This window comes from Vulpes vulpes, chromosome 9, assembly GCF_048418805.1.
Source record: "Vulpes vulpes isolate BD-2025 chromosome 9, VulVul3, whole genome shotgun sequence".
Taxonomy (NCBI): Eukaryota; Metazoa; Chordata; class Mammalia; order Carnivora; family Canidae; genus Vulpes; species Vulpes vulpes.
In genome coordinates, this window is record NC_132788.1 from 103,935,831 (window position 1) to 103,959,264 (window position 23,434).

The 23,434-nt window shown below is 44.2% G+C and overlaps 1 protein-coding gene and 1 pseudogene across 3 annotated transcripts; one reads left to right on the top strand and one right to left on the bottom strand.

Annotated features, from left to right (window-relative positions):
* Nucleotides 1-5,151: 5,151 nt before the first annotated feature.
* On the bottom strand, nt 5,152-8,360 carry LOC112909736 (CD209 antigen-like protein 2). Of its 3 annotated transcripts, none has more exons than XR_011994483.1 (8): nt 8,299-8,360; nt 8,076-8,150; nt 7,864-7,950; nt 7,518-7,580; nt 7,134-7,211; nt 6,670-6,919; nt 6,012-6,124; nt 5,152-5,610 (listed from the first exon to the last, which is right to left on the bottom strand). XR_011994483.1 is itself a non-coding variant. In XM_025985774.2 (8 exons), exons 1-8 carry the CDS (start codon nt 8,336-8,338, stop codon nt 5,469-5,471), a joined length of 750 nt encoding a protein of 249 aa, XP_025841559.1. In that variant the 5' UTR covers nt 8,339-8,360; the 3' UTR covers nt 5,152-5,468. The 3 variants fall into 3 exon arrangements, 2 of the variants coding, with proteins under 2 accessions (XP_025841559.1, XP_025841560.1); XM_025985774.2 differs by having other exon boundaries at nt 6,768-6,919; XM_025985775.2 differs by lacking the exon at nt 7,518-7,580 and having other exon boundaries at nt 6,768-6,919.
* Nucleotides 8,361-8,690: 330 nt separating this feature from the next.
* On the top strand, nt 8,691-10,877 carry LOC112909695 (large ribosomal subunit protein eL20 pseudogene; annotated as a pseudogene).
* The last annotated feature ends 12,557 nt before the right edge of the window (nt 10,878-23,434 follow it).

The window sequence follows — 23,434 nt, forward strand, 5'->3', positions numbered from 1 at the left end:
GTCTCTCGTGAATAAATAAATAAAATCTTTAAAAAAAAAAGAGTAAATAAAATCTTTGTGTTGAGGGGGGACCGGAGCCAGTGAGAAATTACTTGAAATGGAATTCCAAGCACTGAAAGAATAAAAGAGGGTGTATTATTGGAGTCCCTGAAGAAGAAAGCCAAAACAAAGCCAAAATAGAGCAAATATTTATTTTTTAAAAAGATTTTTAAAAATTTATTCATGAGAGACACACAGAGACAGGCAGAGGCATAGGCAGGAGGAGAAGCAGACTCCCCATGGGGAGCCGGATGCAGGGCTCCATCCCAGGACCTCAGGATCACACCCTGAGCCAAAGGCAGCTGCTCAACCACTGAGCCACCCAGGTGTCCCCAGAGAAAATATTTAAACCTTAATTTTAAAAATTTAAGAAATGGAAAATCACTTGAATTTACACATTGAAAAGGCTCATCAGGGCAGCCCAGGTGGCTCAGCGGTTTAGCACTGCCTTTGGCCCAGGGCGTGATCCTGGAGACCCAGGATCGAGTCCCACGTCAAGCTCCTTGCATGGAGCCTGCTTCTCCCTCTGCCTGTGTCTCTGCCTCTCTGTCTCTCTCTCTGTCTCTCATGAATAAATAAATTAAAAATCTTTATTAAAAAAAGAAAAAAGAAAGAAAAGCTCATCAGGTACCTAAGAAAATTAACTCAGAATGGTCAACTCTGAGACATATTTTAAAACTCTTCAATTTCGGGCAGCCCTGGTGGCTCAGAGGTTTAGTGCTGCCTTCAGCCCAGAGTGTGGTCCTGGAGTCCCAGGATCAAGTCCCATGTCAGGCTCCCTGCATGGGACCTGCTTTTCCCTCGGCCTGTGTCTCTGCCTCTCTCTCTCTCTCTGTTCTCTCATGAATAAATAAATAAAATCTTTAAAAAAAAAACTATTCAATTTCAAAGATTAAGATAAAATCCTCAAATGCCCCAGATCAAATAATTTACCAAGTCAAAAGGCTTTGACTGCCATAAAACTTTTCAAGACAACATTAAAAAATGAGACAACAATGTATGTCATTTAAAAAACACAAAACAAAGGACACTTGGGTGGCTTAGTCAATTAAGCATTGGCTCAGGTCATGATCTCAGGGTCCCAGGATTGAGCCCCGCATTTGGCTCCCTGCTCAGTGGGGAGCCTGCTTCGCCCTCTCCCATTGCCCTTCTCCCTGCTTATGCTCTCTCTCTCTCAAATGAGTAAATAAATTCCTTTTAAAAATAATAAAAAAATACAAAATGAAAAACAAAACAAAAAATCCAGTGAACAAAAGTGTGAGCCAAGGATTTGATACCCAGCCCAGCTGTCATTCAACTATACACAAGACGTCAAGAAACACTGCATCCATTAGTCTTTCCTGAAGAAGCCATGAAAGGACATACTTCATCCAACAACAGGATAATTCTCTCTCACAAAGGTATGAATTAGAAATTCTGAAACTACTTGCTATGTATTCTAGGATTGAGCAGACTATTAGCAAATATATTGTAAATAATGAGAACCAGGTTTCTCACTGTTGGAAAAAGAAGTTATAAATAAGAATGAGGAAAAGGCCAGAATGGACTCTGTGGTGTTGGACTGGAAGTAGAGTATTGATATGACCTCACGGGGTTTTGTTTGTTTGTTTTTGTGGGGGTTTTTAAGTAATCACTGTACCCAACATGGGGCTCAGACTCACAACCTTGGGATCAAGGGTCGCATTGCTCTACTTGCTGAGCCAGCCAGTAGAACTCACGGTTTTTAATATACATACACAGATAAGTAGATACAGAAACAAACATACAAGTGTGTGTATGTGTATGTGTACCAGTTAGTATACATCTTGACTCTGCTCTCTGAGAGGTCCTAGAGCCAAATCAAAAGCATACCTAACCTGTAATGAGATACCACTTCACATCCACTAGGATAGTTATTACCAAAAAATAAAAAATAAAAATCACCAGTGCTGGCAAGGAGAAATTAGAACCCTCATGCACTGCTGATGGGAGTGTAAAATGACATGACCACTGTGGAGAACACTTTGGTAGTTCCTCAAAATGTTATGCATAGAGGGGACACCTGGGTGACTTAGTTGCTTGGGCATCTGACTCTTGGTTTCAGCTCAGACCATGATCAGGTTGGTAGGATCGAACCCTGCATTGGGCTCCGTGTTCAGCATGGAGTCTCCTTGAGGTTGATTGCACTCCCTCTCTCTCCCCCTCTGCTCCTCTCTTTCTCTCTAAAAATAAATAAATGAATAATCTTTTACAAAAATATTATGCATAGAGTTATCAGATAATTAAGCAATCCCACTTCCTAAGTACATACCCACCAGATTTATTTTTTTAAAAAGATGGTATTAATTTCTTTGCAGAGAGAGAGCACAAGCAGGGGAGTGGGAGAGGGAGAAGCAGGCACCCCACTGAGCAGGGAGCCCAATGTAGGGCTTGATTCCATGACCCCAGGACCCCAGGACCCCAGGATCATGACCCGAGCCGAAGGTAGATGCTTAACCGACTAAGCCACCGAGGGACCCCCCTATGAGATTTAAAAGCAGGGACTCAAACAGATACTTGTACACCCAAGTTCACAGCAGCACTATGTACAATAAGTGGTACGTGGAAGCAACCCAAGTATCCATCAACAGATGCGTGAGTAAACAAAATGTGGTGTATTCATATAATGGGATATTATTCAGCTATAAAAAGGAAGGATATTCTGACATATGCTAAAACACAGATTAATTTTGAAGATATTATGTCAAGTAAAAGAAGCCAAACACAAAATAACGAATATTATGTGATTCCACTTACATGAAATTCCTAAAATAGGCAGATTCGATACAGAAAGTAGAACAGAGGTTCCCCAGGGCTGGGCGGGGGAGATGGGTTGTTACTGTTTAGTGGGGACAGAGTTTCTGTTTGGGAAGATGGAAAAGTTTTGGAGGTGGGTGGTGGGGATGTTGGCACAACACTGTGCATGTGCTTAATGCCACCGAATTGTACATTTTAAAATGGTAAAACAAAACAATAACTAGCCCACGGATCTTGCTTCTTAGTATCATCTCTTAAAAAAAAAAGGAACCAGAGTTCACTATAGGACTGGTTGACCCCAGATCAGGGCTAGGGAAAAACAAGATACAAACCTGAAGGCATTCCAATTGGCCGAAGCTGGAACAATTAAGCAAGAAAAGAAATGATTGTGGGGCACCTGGCTGGCTCAGTCAGTGGACTGCATGACTCCTGATCTTGCGGTCATGAGTTCAAGCCCTACACTGGGTGTAGGGATTACTTTTTAAAAATTTTTATTTTATTTTATTATTTTTTTTAAACCCTACACTCCGCAGGAGATTTTTTTTTTTTAATTTTTTTTTTTTTATTTATTCATGATAGTCACACAGAGAGAGAGAGAGGCAGAGTCACAGGCAGAGGGAGAAGCAGGCTCCATGCACCGGGAGCCCGACGTGGGATTCGATCCCGGGTCTCCAGGATCGCGCCCTGGGCCAAAGGCAGGCGCCAAATAAAAAATTTTAAATGATTGTGTTGGACTATAACCCATGGAATAAAATTAATATCCTTGACCCATACTGATCTAAAGAAATCAGTGAATGTATAAATAAATGGAAGTGTAAAATGATGTGACCACTGTGGAGAACACTTTGGTAGTTCCTCAAAATGTTATGCATTAGCTCAGTCAGTGGTGTGAGCAACACTCGGTCTCAGGGTCATGAGTTGGAGTGCCACGTTGGGTGTAAAGATTATGTAAAGATAAAATCTTAAAATAAATAAATAAAGATAGAATAATTAAGAAAATCACTACTGGGCAGCCTGGATGGCTCAGTGCCTTAGCGCTGCCTTCAACCCAGGGCATGATCCTGGAGACCCAGGATCGAGTCCCACATCAGGCTCCCTGCATGGAGCCTGCTTCTCCCACTGCCTGTGTCTCTGCCTCTGTGTGTGTGTGTGTGTGTCTCTCATGAATAAATAAATAAAATCTTTAAAAAATCACTACTAAAAAAACCCACAATAATAATTGCCACAGATGATCCACTGATGGCTGCCAAAATGAGTGGATGAGAATTTTACAGAAAATGGAATATTTTCAAAGTCTCAAAATATGTCCTCACAAGATATGTATTCACTACCAAGGGGAAAATATTAACTTAACAATGAAGTAAACTGGCAGGCACCACCTTAACCAAGTAATTGTGGTTAACACAGCCAATAACAAGACAAGACATACTGACACCATGTAACCCTCGAGATGAGGCGCTAGGATGGACACAACACCTCCTCTGTGGTATCTTTGCCAGAAAAGGATAACTAACTTCAGTCTGATTATGAGAGAGAGACAAACAAAACAAAACAAAACAAAACAAAAGGGAAAAAAAAAACAACCCAACAACACAGATGAACTCAAACTGAGGGACAGTTCGTAGAATAATTGACCAGTACTTGTCAAAAAGGTTAAGGACCATAGACAATAAGGGGCTGAACCTGGGGAACTGTAAACGATACATTTGTACTGTTTTAAGCCACTAAGCTTGTGGTAATTTACTACAATATGAATAGGAGATTAACGCACATATTTAGAAATAATGTTCTTTAAAATTTGGGGTTTTTTAAAAGATTTTATTTATTTATGCATGAGAGAGAAGCAGAGACACAGGCAGAGGGAGAAGGAGGCTCCCCGTGGGGAGCCCTATACGGGACTCGATCCTGGGACCCCGGGATCACACCCTGAGCCAAAGGCAGACAGTCAACCACGGAGCCACCCAAGCGTCTCTGTTCTTTAAAAATTTGTATGAGAAATTTAAAAAAAATGTATGAAGAAAGTCACAAAGGACATTTTAAAGGTACCTTAAAAAGAGATGATGTGTTCCGTAATGAATGAACACATAGATAGACACACAGACATGTTCATACCTATAGGTATATAGGCATATTCCCAACCAATATTACAAATTAATTCAAAACCGTATCTGAGAAATAAAATACACAGTAGTAGAGAGACACATACTGAAAGACAACAATGTCTTAGTTTATGTGAAACATAATATATAAAACTATAGTATAAAACATAAAGTAGAAAGTATAGTATATAGTATAAAACTATAGTAACTGAAAGGGTGGCAAAAAAATAGACATAAGTTCAAAGGGGCACATGATGCAATGTGCGACTTTATTAAGGGGATGTCATGGGGGGCTGGGAGGCCGAGACCATCAACAGAAGAGGGGAGAGGTCTACAGCCCATGGAGAGACAGAACTTAGAAGAGAAGGGGGGGGCGGCTCAGACTCTCTTTCTCTCTCTTTCTCTCTCTCTGGATCTCAAAGACCTCTATGCCGGAGGAGGATAGAATTCACCAGAGAGAGAAGCTGAAAGAATGGGGCCAGAGAGAAACCAGCAGAGCGCATACCCAGGCTGCCCGATCTCTGGAGACTGGTGGGGTCTGGAGAGCAATGGCTCTCAGGGGCCAGGGCAGGGGGACGAGGGCTTCTTGCAGATCCAGAAGTTTTCCGTACTACATCTGTTATCGTTCCAGCCATCACTGTACAATTCTACACAGTCCTCGTCTCCATGGTTGTTGGGTTCCCCTTCTTTCCAGAAGCTGTGAACACCATCAGAGCTAAAAGCCCCCTACTCGACTCAGAGCCCACCAGTCCCCCAACCCCCAACCCACCCTCGGAAGAGCTAGTTCCTGGCCTTGGGGAGCAAAAGTCCAAGTACCAGCCAGAGAGTGGTGAGGATTCAGAGGCAGTGCTTTCAAAATAAGGGTTCAAACACCACTTCCATCAGAATCACCTCTGGCAAAGTAAAAAATAATAATAAATGCAGGTTCCTGGGCCCATGCCTAGATTTATAGAATCAGACTCTCCCATCCTGGGATGGAGCCAGGACTCTGCATCTCCACCAAGCTCCTCAGGTGATGCTTTCCAATCCCAGAATCTAAGCACCCTGGCTTGGATTTCCCTGCCCACCCCCTTCGGGCCATTTCCTCTGGGAGGTCACCTGAGTTGGAGGGGAGAGTTGTCCACCCATCTCCAGGAACCCTCATTGTGGTGGTCACTGAGACCAATCCAGGTGCGCTGGTTATTTCTCGTATTCCAAGACTTCAGAAATTTCTGGTGGGGTGGGAGGGCGGGGGGAGCAGCAAGATGTCACCCTCCCCATGTCTGCCCACATTCCCACGGTTGTCCCCTGCCCTCCATGGAAGACCTTCTAAGGTCCAGCCTACAGCCCTTCCTTAAATTGTATGTATGCTGTGTCTGTGTGTTAATGTGTGTATCTGGGTAGAAATGTGTTAGCTGGGGCGCCTGGGTGGCTCAGCGGCTGAGTGTCTGACTTTGGCTCAGGGCGTGGTCCCGGGGTCCTGGGATGAAGTCCCACATCGGGCTCCCTGCATGGAGCCTGCTTCTCCCTCTGCCTATGTCTCTGCTTCTCTCTCTCTGTGTCTCTAATGAATTAATAAATAAAATCTTTTAAAAAAATGTGTTAGCTTGTGTCTCAGTTTCGGGTCTGGGAGAGATTGTGTGGTCTCAGGAGTGCTCTGAGTTCCCTTTCTATCCACAGACGGGATTCTCTCATGCAGGTTCTTCTCTCACGTGACCTTCCCAAGCCCATGTGGGTCCCCTGGAGGGGGCCTTCCCTGCCCATCTTGTCACCTCACCTCCCCCTGGTCCTCCATCTCTCGGAGAGCAGAAGAGGGACAGAAGACTTTTTGCTGACACATGGTCCTGCCCCAGATGGGAACTCCGCCCAGCCCACCTGCTCCTCAGTGCTATTGATGATCACCAGCTGGGCCCTCAAGTTCTGACATGCGGAGATGGACTCTTTCCAGGTGTTTTGGGTCTGGGAGAAGAAGTAGCAGCTTTCCTGGAAGAGTTCCCATTTCCAGGGACAGGGGCGGCACAGGCCAGCTGGGGAGGAGAGTGGGATTGGGACAGACAGGCCCCCAGCGCTTGCATCAGATCTTGGGAACCCTATGTTCAGCTGTCAGATCAGTCCCCAAGAAATCCATGTGAAAGATCCCAGCTCTGCCTTGCCCTCCTCAGGCCAGGAGCCATGGAAAGCGAGTTCCAGTCCCACCTGTGATCCCAAAACTCCCTTCTGACCTTGGTGTCTGACCCTTACCCAGGGTGGCATTCATCCAGGTTAGCTGCTGGAGGATCTCATCCAGGTCTGATCGTGTCCGCTTCTGAGAAACATCCACTGAAATAAGGGGACTTTAATTATTAGGCACCTAGTGTGTGCTTAGTGCAGAGAGGGCCCCGTGAGAACATATCTATAGATTTCACTGTGACCCCAAGAATCCATTATGCAAATAAAAAGACTGAGACTCAGAGAATGACTTGCCCAACATTGCCCCCAGGGTCTCATTGAGGGATCCAGTCTCCTCCCCAAACTTCAACCGTATGGGGTGGGGGGTGCAGGGGTGAGAGGACAGGTGGTGGCTCATTCAAGGTCACACAGCCTCTGAGCCCTCTCCTGCCCTGAATCCAGAGTCTAGCCCTTCACCTTGACTGGGGTTCTCCTGATGGTCCCATGTATCTTTCTGTAGGGATTGGCGAATCCTGGAGACTACAACAAAGCAGAGAATTCCCCTTTTTTAGCACCAACTGTAGGCCTGACCCTGTGTTGAATCTGGTTTTGAGGTCTCTGGGAGCCTAAGTTCCCTGTGGAGGAAGATGAGCTGCATCTCACAGCTGAAGAAACAGGCTCAGAGAGGGGTAGGAACCAGCCCACCGTCACACAGAAATCTATGTGCAGCTCAGATGCCCAAGCCCTAGTGGTTTTGAGGACTGTGGAATAGGGTAAAGACCTAAAAGGACCCAAGACTCCAGGCCCTCAGCCCCTGACTCACCTTGAACCAGGGTGGTCACCAGGAGCATGAAGAAACCCAAAGAGATGAGAAGAAGCAGCAGAGGCAGGTGGGCCTGGGTCAGACACCCTGCAGGACCAGCAAATGGGTAGAACCAAGGTTCTCAGGGACAGACCTTGCCCCACCCACGCACATTGGAGGGGGCCTCCCAGCTGCCCCTTCCCCAGATACTTGCTCTTGAACCACCCCTGTACCTGGCAAGCTCCTTGAGCTCCTGAGTAGTCCCGTGTACTTTTTAGTTGTTCTCTGGCCCCCAAACATCTCCTCTTCTGAACAGGACAGAACACATTCAGCTGAGCTTTGAAGCCTGCCAAGTCCTGTTGTCAGGACTGCAAGCTGGAGGCTAGACCCAACTCCCCTAGGATACTGGAACCCTGCCCTCCCTCCCACCATCCCAGAGTGGGGGCTCAGCCTCACCGGGGTCACCCGGCTCCTTGGGGTCACACATCTCTGCCATTCTCCTCTTCTCTCCTGCTCCTCTCCAGACTGTGGTTTTTATAACCCCACGTGCTGCCCCTGCAGCTCCTCCCCAGGAACATCCCTCCCCAATCAGGAAGAAGACAAGGAACAGGACATTGCCTTCTATCAGAAAATTGGGTGGAGGAATGGAGTGCTGACACAACTGGAAAAGAGGTCACTGAGGGTAGGGACAAGAGCTGCGTGGTCAACTCTGGTGTCAGAAGGCACTTCTCCAACCCTCATCTAGTCCTGTGACCATTGGCCTTGCCTTGTCAAGAATCTCAGTTGTAAAATAGGACAATTGCCCTGCCTCATACTGTTCTTGTGAGGTTTAATATAGTGTCCTGGTCATGGGTATACATTGCCTATTCTAATAACAGATACTCAGTAGTAATAGCACTTAGCATGTGCTTCACACTTCTCCATGGTGTGTGTTCTCCCTTGTGGAAATAAGTAATAAATTTGAATTTGTTCAACAGGTATGTTCCTGGTGGTCTTTGGCTGACAGTTCTCACAATAACGCTATGAAAAAGACACGGATATTACCCTGCTTTACAGATGGGGAAACTGAGAAACAGAGAGGGAAAGCAACTGCCTGAGGTCACACAGCTTGTAAGTGATGGGGCTCAGAGTCGGACCCTGGCAGGTGGACCTCTGAGTCCCTACTTAAGCACTACATTAAGCAGTTACTCTCTTCTCCTTTGTGATTCCTTAGTATTTTGTAGAGAGTCACTTTGAAACTGTGTGTATCAAACTCTCAATTTGTATATGTGTGGACTCCTGATTTCCTACCTGATTCAATTGGTTGTACGTTACTCTCTCTCTTTTTATCTTGCAGACAGCATATAGCTGGATCATCTTTTTATCCCCTCTGTCAATCTCTACTTTTTAATTGGAGATTTTTGGTTCATTTATATTTAATGTAATTCATGATAAGGTAGGGTTTATATCTCCCATTTTGATTTTTGTTTTTTATATATCTTATCTTTTTGGTCCTCAGTTCCTCCAGTCCTACCTTTTCTTGTATTAAATTGATATTTTCTAGTGTATCATTTTAATTATCTTGATTCTTTTATTCTATTTTTGAATTGTTTTCTTAGTAATTGCCTTAGAGATTACTATTAACATCTTAATTTATAACAATCTAGGTCAGATTAATACCAACTTAGTTTTTTTTCTTCTTAAGATTTATTTATTTATTCATGAGAGACAGAGAGAGGCAGAGACACAGGCAGAGGGAGAAGCAGGTTCCCTGGGGCGGGGCGGGGGAGTGCTGATGCAGGACTTGATCTCAGGACCCCAGGATCATGATTGAGCCCTGAGTCAGACACTCAAGCACTGAACCACCCAGGTGCCCAATACCAACTTAATTTTAATGGTATACAGAACATTGCTCCTGTATAGTTCCACTTGACCTTCCTTTATGTTGCTATTATCACAAATTACATGTCCATATCTGTGTGCCAATCAACTTAGATTTCTAATTACTGCATTATACAGCATTTCAAATCAGATGGGGGATAAAATTACATTTATACTGTCTTTATATTTACCTATGTAGTTACCTTTATGGGAGCTTTTTATTTCTTCATGTGTATTTGAGTTACCATCTAGTGTTCTATTACTTCATCCTGAAAGACTCCTCATTTCTTTTTTTGCAGTGAAATACTCATAACACAAAATTTACCATTTAAACTGTACAATTCAGTAACATTTAGTACATTCGCAGTGTTGTGGATGTTGTGCAACCATCACCACTGTCTAATTCTGGAATATTTTCATCACACCAAAAGGAAACCCTATATTCATTAAGTAGTTACTCCTTTTCCCCACTTCCCTCTCCACCACACCCAAAAACCACTAATATTTGTCTCTATGGATTTTTTTAGATTTTATTTTATTTATTCATGAGAGATACACAGAGAGGCAGAGACACAGGAAGAGGGAGAAGCAGGTTCCCTGCAGGGAGCCTGATGTGGGACTTGACCCCAGGATCCTGGGATCATGACCTGAGCCAAAGGCAGCCGCTCAACTGCTGCGAGAGTACAAGGTGGTAGGGCGCTGTCTGCCCACCCCTAAATGTCGCACTCCGCCCCTGTATCGGATGCGAATCTTTGCACCTAATCATGTTGTCGCCAAGTCCCGCTTCTGGTACTTTGTGTCTCAACTGAAGAAGATGAAGAAGTCTTCTGGAGAAATTGTCTACTGTGGACAGGTGTTCGAGAAATCTCCCTTGCGGGTGAAGAACTTCGGCATCTGGCTGCGCTATGATTCATGCAGTGGCACCCACAACATGTACGGGGAATACCGGGATCTGACCACCGCAGGCACCGTCACCCAGTGCTACTGAGACATGGGTGCCCGACACCGTGCCCGGGCCCACTCTATCCAGATCATGAAGGTGGAGGAGATTGCAGCCAGCAAGTGCTGCCGGCCAGCGGTCAAGCAGTTCCACGACTCCAAGATCAAGTTCCCACTGCCCCATCGGGTCTTGCGGCGTCAGCACAAGCCACAAGAGGCCCAACACCTTCTTTTAGATGCAGAGCCTGCCGGTGCCCAAGTTCTCATACTTTTCGAAAGGTGTTAAGTAATCTCTACACCCAATGTGGGGCTCAAGCTCACAAGTCTGAGATCAAGAGTCCTAAGTTCCACCAACAGAGCCACCCAGGTGCCCCTGTTCTCTTATCTTTCTTTAGTTCACTACACATGTTATCCTTTAGCTCTTTGAACATATTAAAACAGCTAATTTAGAATATTTAGTAACTTCAACATGGGTGCTTTCTCACCAACAGTTTTATTCACTGCCCCCCCCCCCCCGCCGTGTACAGGTAATATTTCCTTATTTCTTTGTATGTCTCATAATATTTTTGTTGAAAAATGGACACTGAGTAATATGACAACTATGGAAACCAGAACTTCCCTCCTCCTAAAGGTTTGCTGTTGCTGCTGTTTCAGTTGTTGTTTCTATTTGTTCAATTACTTTTCTGAACAAATTCTGCTAAGTCTATATTCTCTGCCATGTATACCCACTAAAATCTCTACTCAGCTTAGAAGTTAACTGATAGGGACGCCTGGGTAGCTCAGCGGTTGAGCGCCGGCCTTCAGCCTAGGGCGTGATCCTGGAGTCCCAGGATCGAGTACCACATTGGGTTCCCTGCATGGAGCCTGCTTCTCTCTCTGCCTCTGTCTCTCTCACACTGTGTCTCTCACGAATAAATAAATACAAAGATTTATTTGTGAGAGACACAGAGAGAGAAAGAGAGCGAGTGGCAGAGACACAGGCAGAGGGAGAAGCAGGGTCCATGCAGGGAGTCCGACGTGGGACCCGATCCTGGGTCTCCAGGATCACGCCCTGGGTTGGAGGCAGGCGCCAAACCGCTGAGCCACCCGGGATGCCCTAAATAAAATCTTAAAAAAAAAAAAAAAAAAAAGAAGAAGTTAGCTGATGGTTGGATAGACATTTTCCAGAATGTCTCTGAAAGTCTCCCAGTCTCTGCTGAGGGTCTTTGTATGTTCAGACACAACTTCAACGTGCAGCCAGAAAGTTTGAGGCTCTGCCTTAGCCTTCATTTCCTGCTTTCACAGAACCTTAACGTCAGCCAGAAGTGAGAGCTTAGGCCTTCCTCAGGCTTTTCCTGGCCAAGAACAAAGCCCTATGCTTACAGGTGACCTTTCAGATCCCAAGATATATCAGAAATTTCCAAAGCCCCTAAGGACATATAATTCCTTAAATTTTCCTTTTGAGATTTATGATTAGGCTATTATTTGCCTCCATCACCTCATGCAGCTGTCATGTTAAGATATTTGACAAATGTCTGCTGGGGAGAGGCTTTTGGCACTGGGCAAGTTCAAACAAGGTCAATTAAAGACTAGCCTTTCAAGTATGAGTCTTCCAGGGAACCAGTAGACAGCTCAAATAATGATTTTTTCTTTGGCAATGAGGATTTTCAAGAGCTACAGCTGTGTTCTTCTCCCTCTAGTACCAGCAATGTGGGCTGTTATTTTGCAAGGCAACTTCTGAGTTGGAGAGTGGTGAATGGAACTAGAGTAAGTTAAAATTCCACTGAGCTCACTGTTCTTTACTGAGATCCAGCTGTTTTTCTTGACTAAATGCTCCCTGAATTATTGTAAGATTTTGGTTGATTTCCAGAGTTCAAAAAATGCTGATTCTGACAAATTTTGCAGTTTATTCCATTGCTTTTATAGAAATTTACTCTGCCATTTTTGCTGATCTTATTTTCTCCTCCCACCCCCCACCCCCATATTTTTGATGCTTAAATTGTCTTTGATTTGGCCAGTGGAAGCCTTTCGTACTGGCTTCTGTGTCCTTTTGACATCTGTCTATCTGTTATTTTGCTAATCAGTTTTCCTTCCTGTTGGTTTGCAAACCTCAGGAATTTCCCTGGGTGAAATCTGAAACTGGTCCCATACACATAGGGCAGGGAGAAAAAGAAGAAAGAAGCAGGCCACTCCAGATTGGTAGGTAGTAGCTTTAACTCAAAGGAATTACATATGAGGTTTTCTTGGGGGTTTGTAAGATGAGCAGATCTCCATACTTGCCCACCAGAATCTTACAAGTTTATGCAGAGGCCTTAACAGGATTCATTCACAAATATCATCCAGATGAACTCAGCACCACATCACTATTTCCAGGCTATGTGCTTGGGGCAGCCTCTGGGAATGGGGAAGGCAAGTGGACCCCACATTCCAAGGATTGGAAAGGGGGTGAGGAGCCTCTGAGTGCCCAAGTCCAGCTCACAGGTCAATCGGTGACCATATCCTCCTGATGACATCCTCCAACATTTCCTTTCTGGTGTAATTAGATGTTTCAGGCTTTCTCTGTCCAAATTCTAGAACCAGCCATTTTTTCCAAAGGACCCTGGTTGCTTTTTAGCAGAGAATGGCATTTAGAAACTAAGACCTGCGTGTGCTCATTGTTATTGAAGTATCATTGGTCCCAGGACCTCTCAGTAGATAAATGGGAACACACACACACACACACACACACACACACACACACACACACACACATTTCTCCAAATATTTTCAAAACCATGATTTCATATCAACGCCTCCAATTAAATACAATAGGGTTCATTCTAGTTTTCTCTCCATTCAACTTTTTAAACATCCTCTGATGTTGGGAAACCTGGTTCCCATTATCCTGAATTTATTTATTTATTTGTTTGTTTGTTTAATTCCCCCATATGTAATCAATCTCCCTTTTCTACCACCATCCTCTGCTCTGTATGGATGTCTTCCTTACTGTGCTTGGACATTGACTTCTTGCACCAGGTAGACAGACTGGTTTGTTGTCCTTCTTACCTTACTCGGGTTCTGACACCCCACACAGTTCATCCCTCTGCGTGGATGCCCTCCTCACCACATTTGGACTCCAACACTCTAGTCCCCACCAGCTTAAACATTTTGCTCTTTTCATGCAAGAACTAGCTGATTTCTTCTGTGCCCTAAACACCTCTCTATCCTTGGAAGCCCTCTCATACCCAGAGCTGGTGTCCACCTGCCCCCTGGTATGGAAGCTGCCATGGCTCTTAACTCACCTATGAAGGGCTTGTTTTATCTCTGAAAACCAGCTCATCAAAATTTGCTTGGAATCACCACTCATAACTAGCTCTATTGAAAAGAATGGGTTTTTCTAGTTGAAAGTGAGGGTCTTCTGGGTCCTTCTACATTTTAGTGAGAAGTAAAAATCTGACCAGCATTCCTTGAGCACTGTTTTTATGCTAAATGCTTTTTGGACATGATCTCAGTCAATTTCCATAACATAGCTACTATTGTTTGCATTTTGCCTAAGAACAAAAAGAGGTTCAGAGATTATGTCACCTGCCCATGAATGCTGGAACTGGGGGACAGAGCAAGGAAGCACATCATCTTCATTTATGTCTGTGTCTCAAACTCCAACCAGCTCAAAAAAAAAAAAAAAAAAAAAAAGAGAGAGAGAGAGAGAGAGAGAGAAAGGAGGGGCTTGATAATGCTGCCTCTCAGATTTAGATTTAGGGAGTCCAAGGGATGGAAGAGGGGGCCAGATTCAGGCTCAAAATTTGTTGATCTGTCCACTATCTGTCTCCCCCAGAATGTAACTTTCTAGACCAAGGGTTGCCAAACATTTTCTGTAAAAAGGGCCACATATGGGCAGCCTGGGTGGCTCGGTGGTTTAGCGCCTGCCTTCAGCCAGGGATGTGATCCTGGAGACCCAGGATCAAGTCCCGCATCTGGCTCCCTGCATGGAGTTTGCTTCTCTCTCTGCCTCTGTCTCTGTCTCTGTCTCTCTCTCTGTATGTGTCTCTCATGAATAAATAAATAAATTCTTAAAAAAAAAAAGGGCCACATAGCAAATATTTTTTGGCTTTGTAAGTCATACAGTCTCTGCCACAACTACTCAACTCTGCCATTGTAACGTGAAAGCACCACAGACAATATGTCAGTGAATAGAGGGAGGGGGGCCTTGTTTCACTAACTTATTGATGAAAACAGCAGGGGGCTGGCTCTTCAGCTGGAGGAGACGGAGTCTCTTTTTTTTTTCACTGCTATCTCTCCAGGGTCAAGAATAGGTGTTCTACTAGTGTTTGTTAAATGTATGATTAAATGAATGATCAGTGCTTGTATGTTCTTGGTGGAGAAGTAGTGACACTCATTTCACAGATGGGGACAACTAGGACTCGCAGAGTTGAGAAGACCTGCCCATGGCTGCACAGCGTGAGGCAGAGCTGGGGTCCAAGGCCAAAGTCTGTCCCATTTGGCATCCTCTTCGTGCCCAGCTGGGATTTCCTGAGGAGGTGGTGGATGCAGAGCTGTAACATCAACCCCTTGGGATGCCGAACAACATACTCTCTCTGGGATGGGCTATTCCTACCACCTGCGTGATTAACTGTTTCACCTGGGGTTGAACAGCTTGTAATTGATACCAGACTAGCCATCCGGTTTTTCCCTCCGGGGGCTAAGAGTCCTGTTGAAAGACTTTCAGTTCCTCTGGGAAGTCACATTCTGTCTCACTTCCTGATCTTTGCACGTGCTAATCGCTCTAACTGGCAACACTCCTCTCACTACCCTATTCCATCCCTGCTCAAACAACTTGTCCTTCAGGATGTAACCTTTCCCCCAGAGTGTAACTCCTTCTGGAAGCTCTGGAGTGTTTTCCAGCATCACCAAACTGTTTTCCAATTCTCGGCCAACACCAGCTGGATGTCCTACAAATTTAACTCGATGCTGACATTATCAACCTGGAGATAGCATCAGATCTGTCAAAAAAACAAAGTTCAACTGAGTACGTTTTAAAGATCTTACTGCTTTTATTCAATTATTCATGAATCGAGCAGCATCCAAGCTAGCCAAGAGAAAGGAGTTTTGAGGAGCTGTACAAGGCAAGAGACTTTACAGGCAGAAGGGAGCAAGAATAAGGAAATTGTGCTCGGCAAAAAAGCGGGTTGGTTACTGCAAGGTTTCTTGCCCTGTAGGGGAAGGCAGGGGTCCACGAGGCAGGTCACCTAACTAGTGGCTGATCAGGTAATTCCTGACTGGCTGGTTAGGATCTTACTTTTGAGAGAGCCAAACTGTGATTAAGATAAACTTCAATTTCATGATGTGGGGCTTATTGTGTTTGGGGCTTGTTGCCTTGTTTTTAACAGATCCACAAGTTAAAGGCTCAGGCCCATCAGACTGTCCCCAACTTCAGATACCAATTGCAAGTCCAAGCCACCCATACCTTTGACTGACTAGCTATAAATCAAGGTCTCTTCAGATAATTTGTTAGAATTACTCAAAAACTTAGGAGGAACATTTACATACATTTTCTGGTTTACTGTAAAGGATATAAAGGGTACAGATGAGCAGCCAAATGAGGAGGTACACAGAATGAATCCAGAGGTCCTGCATGCAGGAGACTCTGTCCCTGCAGAACGGTGCTACACAGGCCTCCCACATGTGGATGCCTCACCAAGCAGGAAACTAACCAAGTCTTATCATTCAAGAATTTTTGTAGATGGGACACCTGGGTGGCTCAGCAGTTTAGTGCCTGCCTTCAATCCAGGGCGTGATCCTCGAGTCCCAGCATCGAGTCCCACATCGGGCATCCTGCATGGCGCCTGCTTCTCCCTCTGCCTGTGTCTCTGCCTCTCTCTCTTTCTCTCTCTCTGTGTGTATCTCTCATGAATAAATAAATAAATTAAAAAAAAAAAAAAAGAATTTTTGTAGAGTTTAACCTCCAGTGCCCAGAAGTTCTAACCTTCTAATCACTTGGCCTTCTTGGTGATCAGACCCTCCTGAGGCTGTAGAAGGGCCCTATGCTAAGTCATCTCATTAACATAAACTCAGATGCCATCCAAAGGGGCTCCTTATAAAAAACAAACAACAACAACAACAACAACAAAAAACAAATAACACTCTTATCACTCAGAAAATTACAAGGGTCTTAGCTAGGAACCAGGCACAAAGATCAAATATATTTCCTATTATATCAGAGAAGCCATCCTAGATTCCACCCCCAGGCTGGGTCAACTGACACCTCCAGGCTCCTCCTGGATTTGTCTTTCAGATCTGTCTCCCCACTTATAGACCAAATTCCACATACAGAAACCAGCTCAAAATAGGTATTCAGTAAATATCTAGTGAACAAATAGAATGAGCAAATGTTGGCTCACTCCGCTCCCCAGTTCAACTTCAGCACCACACATAGACACACATGGCTACCAGTCCTAATATTCTCACCTCTCTTCCACTGACAAATCTCGTCATCTTTTAATACCACCTCTTCCAAGAAGTCTTCCTTCCCTACCCACCTGTAGCCCATTCCCAAACTAACTGGCCTGCACAGACCTTGCCACACCCTATAAGCTTTGACCTGATAGGAGGTTGTCCCCAAAGATCTACCCCCAGGTCAGAACTCACTTACCTCCTATGGCTCACACAAGTGACACCTGTGGCTTTAGAGATGTCATTCTCTTCTTCTTTGAAATGTTGGCCAGGCTTGGCTGACCTCTCCAAAACTTGTTGGCTACAGAATTCCAGAAGCTCAGTTAACATCCACAGACCAAGAGGAGACCAGAAAGGGCTGTGGTCAAGAATCAAGGAATGGGCAGCCTGATGGGTTTCTCACCAAGCTGGACAGTGCCACCTAGTGCTTAAGGTTGCCTTCAACACTGGTTTACAGAATAGGTGCTACAGGTTCCTGCCTCCTTGCCTTTGCATTGACTTGGAGCTCTGCCTAGCATGCCACGCCCTTCCTCCATCTCTCCAACATTTTGCATGTTCTTGAGAGTGACCTCACAATCCTCCGAGTTTGCTCGTTTTCCTTTCCTTTGAGCATTGGCCCTTCCTGGGCACTGCTGCTCCGGGAAGAAGAGCATGCCCCACCATAGAGTTCTGTCCTGCAGGAAAGTCAACTCCTGGGTCTGCTCTTGTTCAGCCCTGGAAGCTCTATTCCTGGGAATGTGGATGATCTGTGCCTCACATCTTGGAACAGAGAGATTTCCAGGAACAAGGCACGCTTCTCCCATCTTGGGGGGGCGGGGGGAACTTCTCAATCCTCTAGGTGTCACCAAACTTCTTGGAAAACAATTTTCCCCACTGCTGCCTCCCCCTGCTCCAGGAAAATGATCAATGACAGTAACTGCCTTCCCTTGAGAAAAATCAACAGATCCATTTTTGTCTTGGTCCCATCCATAAGAAGGGTGACTACTCCCTCCTTCCTGCTGGAAGCCCCACTCTCCCAAGACTTCCCTCCCGAGTGACCTCATCTCTGGGTTCTCCTCTATCTTTCCCAACTGCTTCTCCATCCCCTTCACAGGTTCCTTTTCTGCCTGACCTTGAAATGCGCCTGTCACTCATGAATCTTTGTTATCCAAACCCCTTCCGCTGTGGGAGGTTGAGGACGAAAGGCAGCTGGGATAGACCGCTTATCCAGTTTCTCCAGGACTGAAGCCAGACTGGGGCCGCAGGGGCAGCAAGGCCAGAGCTGAAGGAGAAACCATCTAAGATCCAACAGGCCAAGAGTGAAAATCCAAACTGATCGTAGTAATCAGACTGATCATACTAATCAGATGGTCAAGCTAGGGTATGGGGCGACCAGGGTGAGGCTATAGAACCATCTTGGTTTGGTGCTATTTTAGGTACTAGAGCTTTAATTACTTTCCAGAGTTTCCTGTGCTATTTAGTCTGTTCAGGTTTTCAACTTCTTGGGTCCTTTGGATAGCTTGTATCACTCTATGATTTATTTCTGAATTGTTCATTTATTTGTTTGTTCCAACTCCCCTCACATAGAAGCTATCCTTTAAAGAAAAAAAAGATTTTATTTATTTATTCATGAGAGACACAGAGAGAGAGAGAGGGAGAGACACAGGCAGAGGAAGAAGCAGGCTCCATGCAGGGACCCTGACGTGGGACTCAATCCCGGGTCTGCAGGATCACGCTCTGAGCCAAAGGCAGTGCTAAACTGCTGAGCCACCTGGGCTGCCCACAAGCTATCCTTTACTGCATAACAGATTGCTACAAACTGAGTGGATTAAAGCAACACACATTTATTATCCCAGGTTTTTGTGGGTCAGAAATCTAGACATGACTTAGCAGATCCTTTGCCTAGAGTGTTTCATGAGGCTGCAGTCAAGGGAATGGTCAGGATTAGGATTTTATCTGAAAGCTCAACTGGGGAATGATTTATTCACAAGCTCACTCACATGGTTCTTGGTTGCATCCAGTTCCTGTTGGAGTAAGGGCCTCAGTTTCTAGCTGGCTGCTAGTCAAAGGATGTCTTTAGTTTTTTGCCACATGAATTGTTCCAACACAACAATTTGCTTCATCAAAGCCAGCAAGGGAGAAAGTGTGCCAGAGAAATGGAAGTCAGACTCTTTTGTAACCTAATTACACAAATGACATTTCTTCAATGATGAGGCATTATATTGGCTAGAAGCAAATTACTCCCTGGAAGAAGACTACACAAGGCCATGAATACCAGGAAGTGGGGACCATTGGGAACTATTTTAGAAATTCTTTACAGGGGCACCCGGGTGGCTCAGTGGTTGAGCATCTGCCTTTGGCTCAGGTCTCAGGTCATGATCCTGAGGTCCTGGGATTGAGTCTCACATCAGGCTCACAGCAGGGAACCTGCTTCTCCCTCTGCCCATGTCTCTGCCTCTCTCTGTGTGTCTCTTATGAATAAATAAATAAAATCTTTAAAAAAAAGAAATTCCTTACAATATCCCACCAGAATATAAATTCTATTACAGCAAGAACACTTTTGTTCATGTTAACTATCACTTCTATGGTGTTTTGAAGACTGAATGGCATATAGCACATGCTCAATTAATATCTGTAAAATGAAAGACTGAATGGAGTAAGCCATATGGTCTAAGAGTAGAATAGCTAGAGATTGTTCAATTCAACATTTCTGTTATGTTCAGGAATTCTATTCACAGGATGTTGAAACTAATCAAGGAGCAGTGGGATGGGTGGAATTGCTATAGCAAGTAAAATGAGGGCTGGCAGACTGTAGGGTGAGGAGTCTCTGGACTACAGAACTCATGATCTGCTTACTTACATCATCTTGTAGAGCTCCAGGAAGTGATCAGGTGATATTAGGCTTGGTGAGTGCTATATACCTGCCAGGATATATCAATTAGCTATTGCTGCATAACAAACTGCCTCCCCCATTAATGGTTCAAAATAAAAACTATTTAGCTCACAATTGTGTGGTTCAGAAATTGGGTCAGGCTCAGATGGAAAGTTCTGCTGAGCACAGCTGGGCTTATTCATACATCTGTGATCAGCTGGTAGGTTAGCTAAGTTTGGTTACTTAGCCAATGCAGTTTTAAAACATAACTGAAAATGGTTTTCTAAAAAAAAAAAAAAAAAAAAAAAAAAAAAAAAAAAAGATTTATTTCTTTATTTTAAAGAGAGAAAGAAAAAGCATGAGCAGAGGGGGCTGAGGGAGAGGGAGAGAGAATCTGAAGCAGACTCTGCACTGAGCACAGAGCCCAACTCAGGACTTAACCTTAAGACTTTAAGATCACAACCAAGAGTCGGGTACTTAACTGACTGAGCCCCCCAGGTGCCCCATAACTGAAAATACTTTGACATGAAAACACTTAGACAATCAAGAGATGAGGTCACCTTGAATCTGGGTGTGCTTGGACTGCTTCAACCAATAGAATATAACAGAAGCAATATTATATGACCTCCAGTGCTCTATCATTAAACACCATGCAAGCTTCCACCTTGTTTCCTGGAAGACTCACTTCCAGCATCTTGAGACGTCATGTAAGAAGTTCAACTCCTCTGAAGCTGCCATGCTGTAGATGTCATGTGAGGGACCACATGGAGATTCCTGAGACTATATATATAGAGAGATCCCCTCAATGAGACCCCAACCATTTGAGAAATCCCAGCCCAGAAATCAGAGATGTCAATAAAGATGCCCCTCAGGTAATTCCAGCCCCCAACCACAAGGCACCCCAGCCCTTTGAGTCTTCCCATCTGAAGCTCCCCACTGAGCAAAACAAACCATCCCCTCTGTGTCTTGTCCACAGAATCCACGAGCATATTTTAAAATGGCTGCTGTTTTATACCAGTGAGTTCTAAGGTGGTTTATTACACAGCAATAAAAAATCAGAACAGATGGCATCACTCATAGCTGGAGGTTGACTGGCTGGTGGTTGAGGCCACAGGGGTGATAAAGTCATATATTTCTCCTCACCCAGGTAGCTTGGGCTAAATTATAGTAGGCAGCTTTCATCAACTCCCAACAGAAACATAAAAAAAAAAAAAAAGGCAGAGACTGTCATAACCAAATTTTCAGAACTCTGGAAAACAGCTAAAGATTTATGGCTACCGGGGATCCCTGGGTGGCTCAGCGGTTTAGTGCCTGCCTTTGGTCCAGGGCTTGATCCTGAAGACCCGGGATCAAGTCCCGTGTCGGGCTCCCTGCATGGAGCCTGCTTCTCCCTCTCCCTGTGTCTCTGCCTCTCTCTCTCTGTGTCTCTCATGAATAAATAAATAAATAATCCTTTAAAAAAAAAAAAGATTTATGGCAACCAAGTAAACACTGGTTAATAAAAACAAACAAACAAACAAACAAAAAGGCAACTTCAGAATGGCAAAAGGCTTTGTGGCATTTTTATGTGCCCTGTCCATCCTCTTCCTGGTGTGACAGTGTCTTAAAATGTGAAGCCCATGTTCTCAGTGTGAGACCCTGGTCCCTAGTTCTGAAGGGAGTGGAGCGGACTTTATTCAAAAGTTATAATGTATGTCTGCTCTAACCTGTCTGGAAACTACCTGAAAGAGTGACACAAAGCACACATCTCTGTTTTGCTTACTTGCCATTCAATTCAGAGAAGGCATCGGTGCTCCTCAAAGATCCTGCAAGCTGATTTAACAATCCAAAGACATTTGGGGCAGAAATTATACATACAATATACTGCCTGAGGATCAAAAGCTGGAGAGAATGTTTTTGGAAAATTAGGACATTCAGAAATACCTGTGTATCAATGGGGATGTAGAATGTCTAGTGCAGGGGGCACCTGGGTAGCTCAGTGATTGAGTATCTGTCTTCAGCTCAGGCCATGATCCTGGGGTCCTGGGATCGAGTCCTGCATCAGGCTCCCTGCATGGAGCCTGCTTCTCCCTCTGCCTATGTCCCAGCCTCTCTCTCTCTGGCTCTCATGAATAAATAAATAAAATATTTTTTTAAAAAAAGAAAGTCTAGTGCATTCCCAAGGCAAAATACATGTTCAAAAATGACCTGAGAAGACCCCAAGGTTTACTTCAAGCTGATTTTAGGCTCAGTGCAAGCCTGGCTAAATGTTGAAGGAGTGCTCTGGCACAGAAGTGATTTGCGAAGAAAGAAGGGTGGAATTTTTGTTTTGTTTTATTTGCTCACTTTCTAAGCTCTTGGTATTCAAGAAAAGCTCTGTAAAAACATCAGTTGAACCACAAACTAAGGAATAGAGACTTCAGTGACCACACACATGAAGGAATACACTTTTTGCAAGAATTGTTTGAGAAAGTCCCTAATCAAGTGCACTACTAGAGCTTTCAGCAATCAAAAAACAAAAACAATAACATCAAACTCTGGAGCAAGGGTAGAGTCTGATACCCAAAGTTACCACATTATAAATATTCAAATGTCCAGTTTTCAACAAGAAAAAAAATTTTTTAAGATTTTTATTTGTTTATTTGACAGAGAGAGACAAGTGCACAAGCAGGAAAAGCAGCAGGCAAAGGGAGAAGGAGAAGGAGGCTCTCTGCAGAGCAGGGAGCCCAATGTGAGGCTCGATCCCAGGATGCTGGGATCATGACCTGAGCTGAAGACAGACACTTAACTGACTCAGCTACCCAGGCACCCTCAACAAGAAAAATTAAAGACATGTGAAAAAACATAAAAGTGTGGCCTGTTTAGGGACACCTGAGTGGCTCCTTGGTTGAGCATCTTTCTTTGGCTCAGGGCACGATCCTGGAGTCCCAGGATCGAGTCCCACATCAGGCTCCCTGCCTGGAGCCTGCTTCTCCCCCTGCCTGTGTCTCTGCCTCTCTTTGAAGAGAGAGAGAGAGAGAAATTCATTTATTCATGAATAAATAAATAAAATCTTTTTTTAAAAAGTGTGGCCTATTTAAAGGAAAAAGCAAATCGACAGAAATCATCCCTAAAGTCCAAATATTAGGCTTACTAGAAAAATATTTCTAAATAACTGTCTTAAATCTGCTCAACAAGCTAAAAGAAAATATGGACAAAGATTTAAAAGAAACTAGGAAAACAATGTAGGAATAAAATAACAACATCAATAAAGAGATAGGGATTATAAAAAAAAAAAAAGGAACCAAATAGAAATCATTAAGTTGAAAAGTACAAAACCGAAATTCAAAAATCTTTAGCATTGTTCAATAGCATATCTGAGCAGGTAGAAGAAAAAGTCAGAAGATAGGAAAATTTAGACTATTGAACCCAAGTAGCAGAGAGAAAAAAGAATGAAAAAAAAAAATAGAGTCTAAGGCAACTTTGGGATACAATCAAGTGGACCAATATACACATTATGGGATTCCCAGGAATAGAAGAGAGAGTGATAGAAAGACCATTTGAAAACTAAACAAA

What these genes read in the sequence shown, in the direction of transcription:
- LOC112909736 (XM_025985774.2), bottom strand. Translation starts at nt 8,338, where the DNA reads ATGGCAGAGATGTGTGACCCCAAGGAGCCGGGTGACCCCG. An exon ending in CTGGATGAATGCCACCCTGG is followed by an intron (nt 6,920 to 7,133) that starts GTAAGGGTCAGA and finishes TCTCCTCCCCAG; the next exon opens with CTGGCCTGTGCCGCCCCTGT. An exon ending in TCAATAGCACTGAGGAGCAG is followed by an intron (nt 6,125 to 6,767) that starts GTGGGCTGGGCG and finishes CCACCCCACCAG; the next exon opens with AAATTTCTGAAGTCTTGGAA.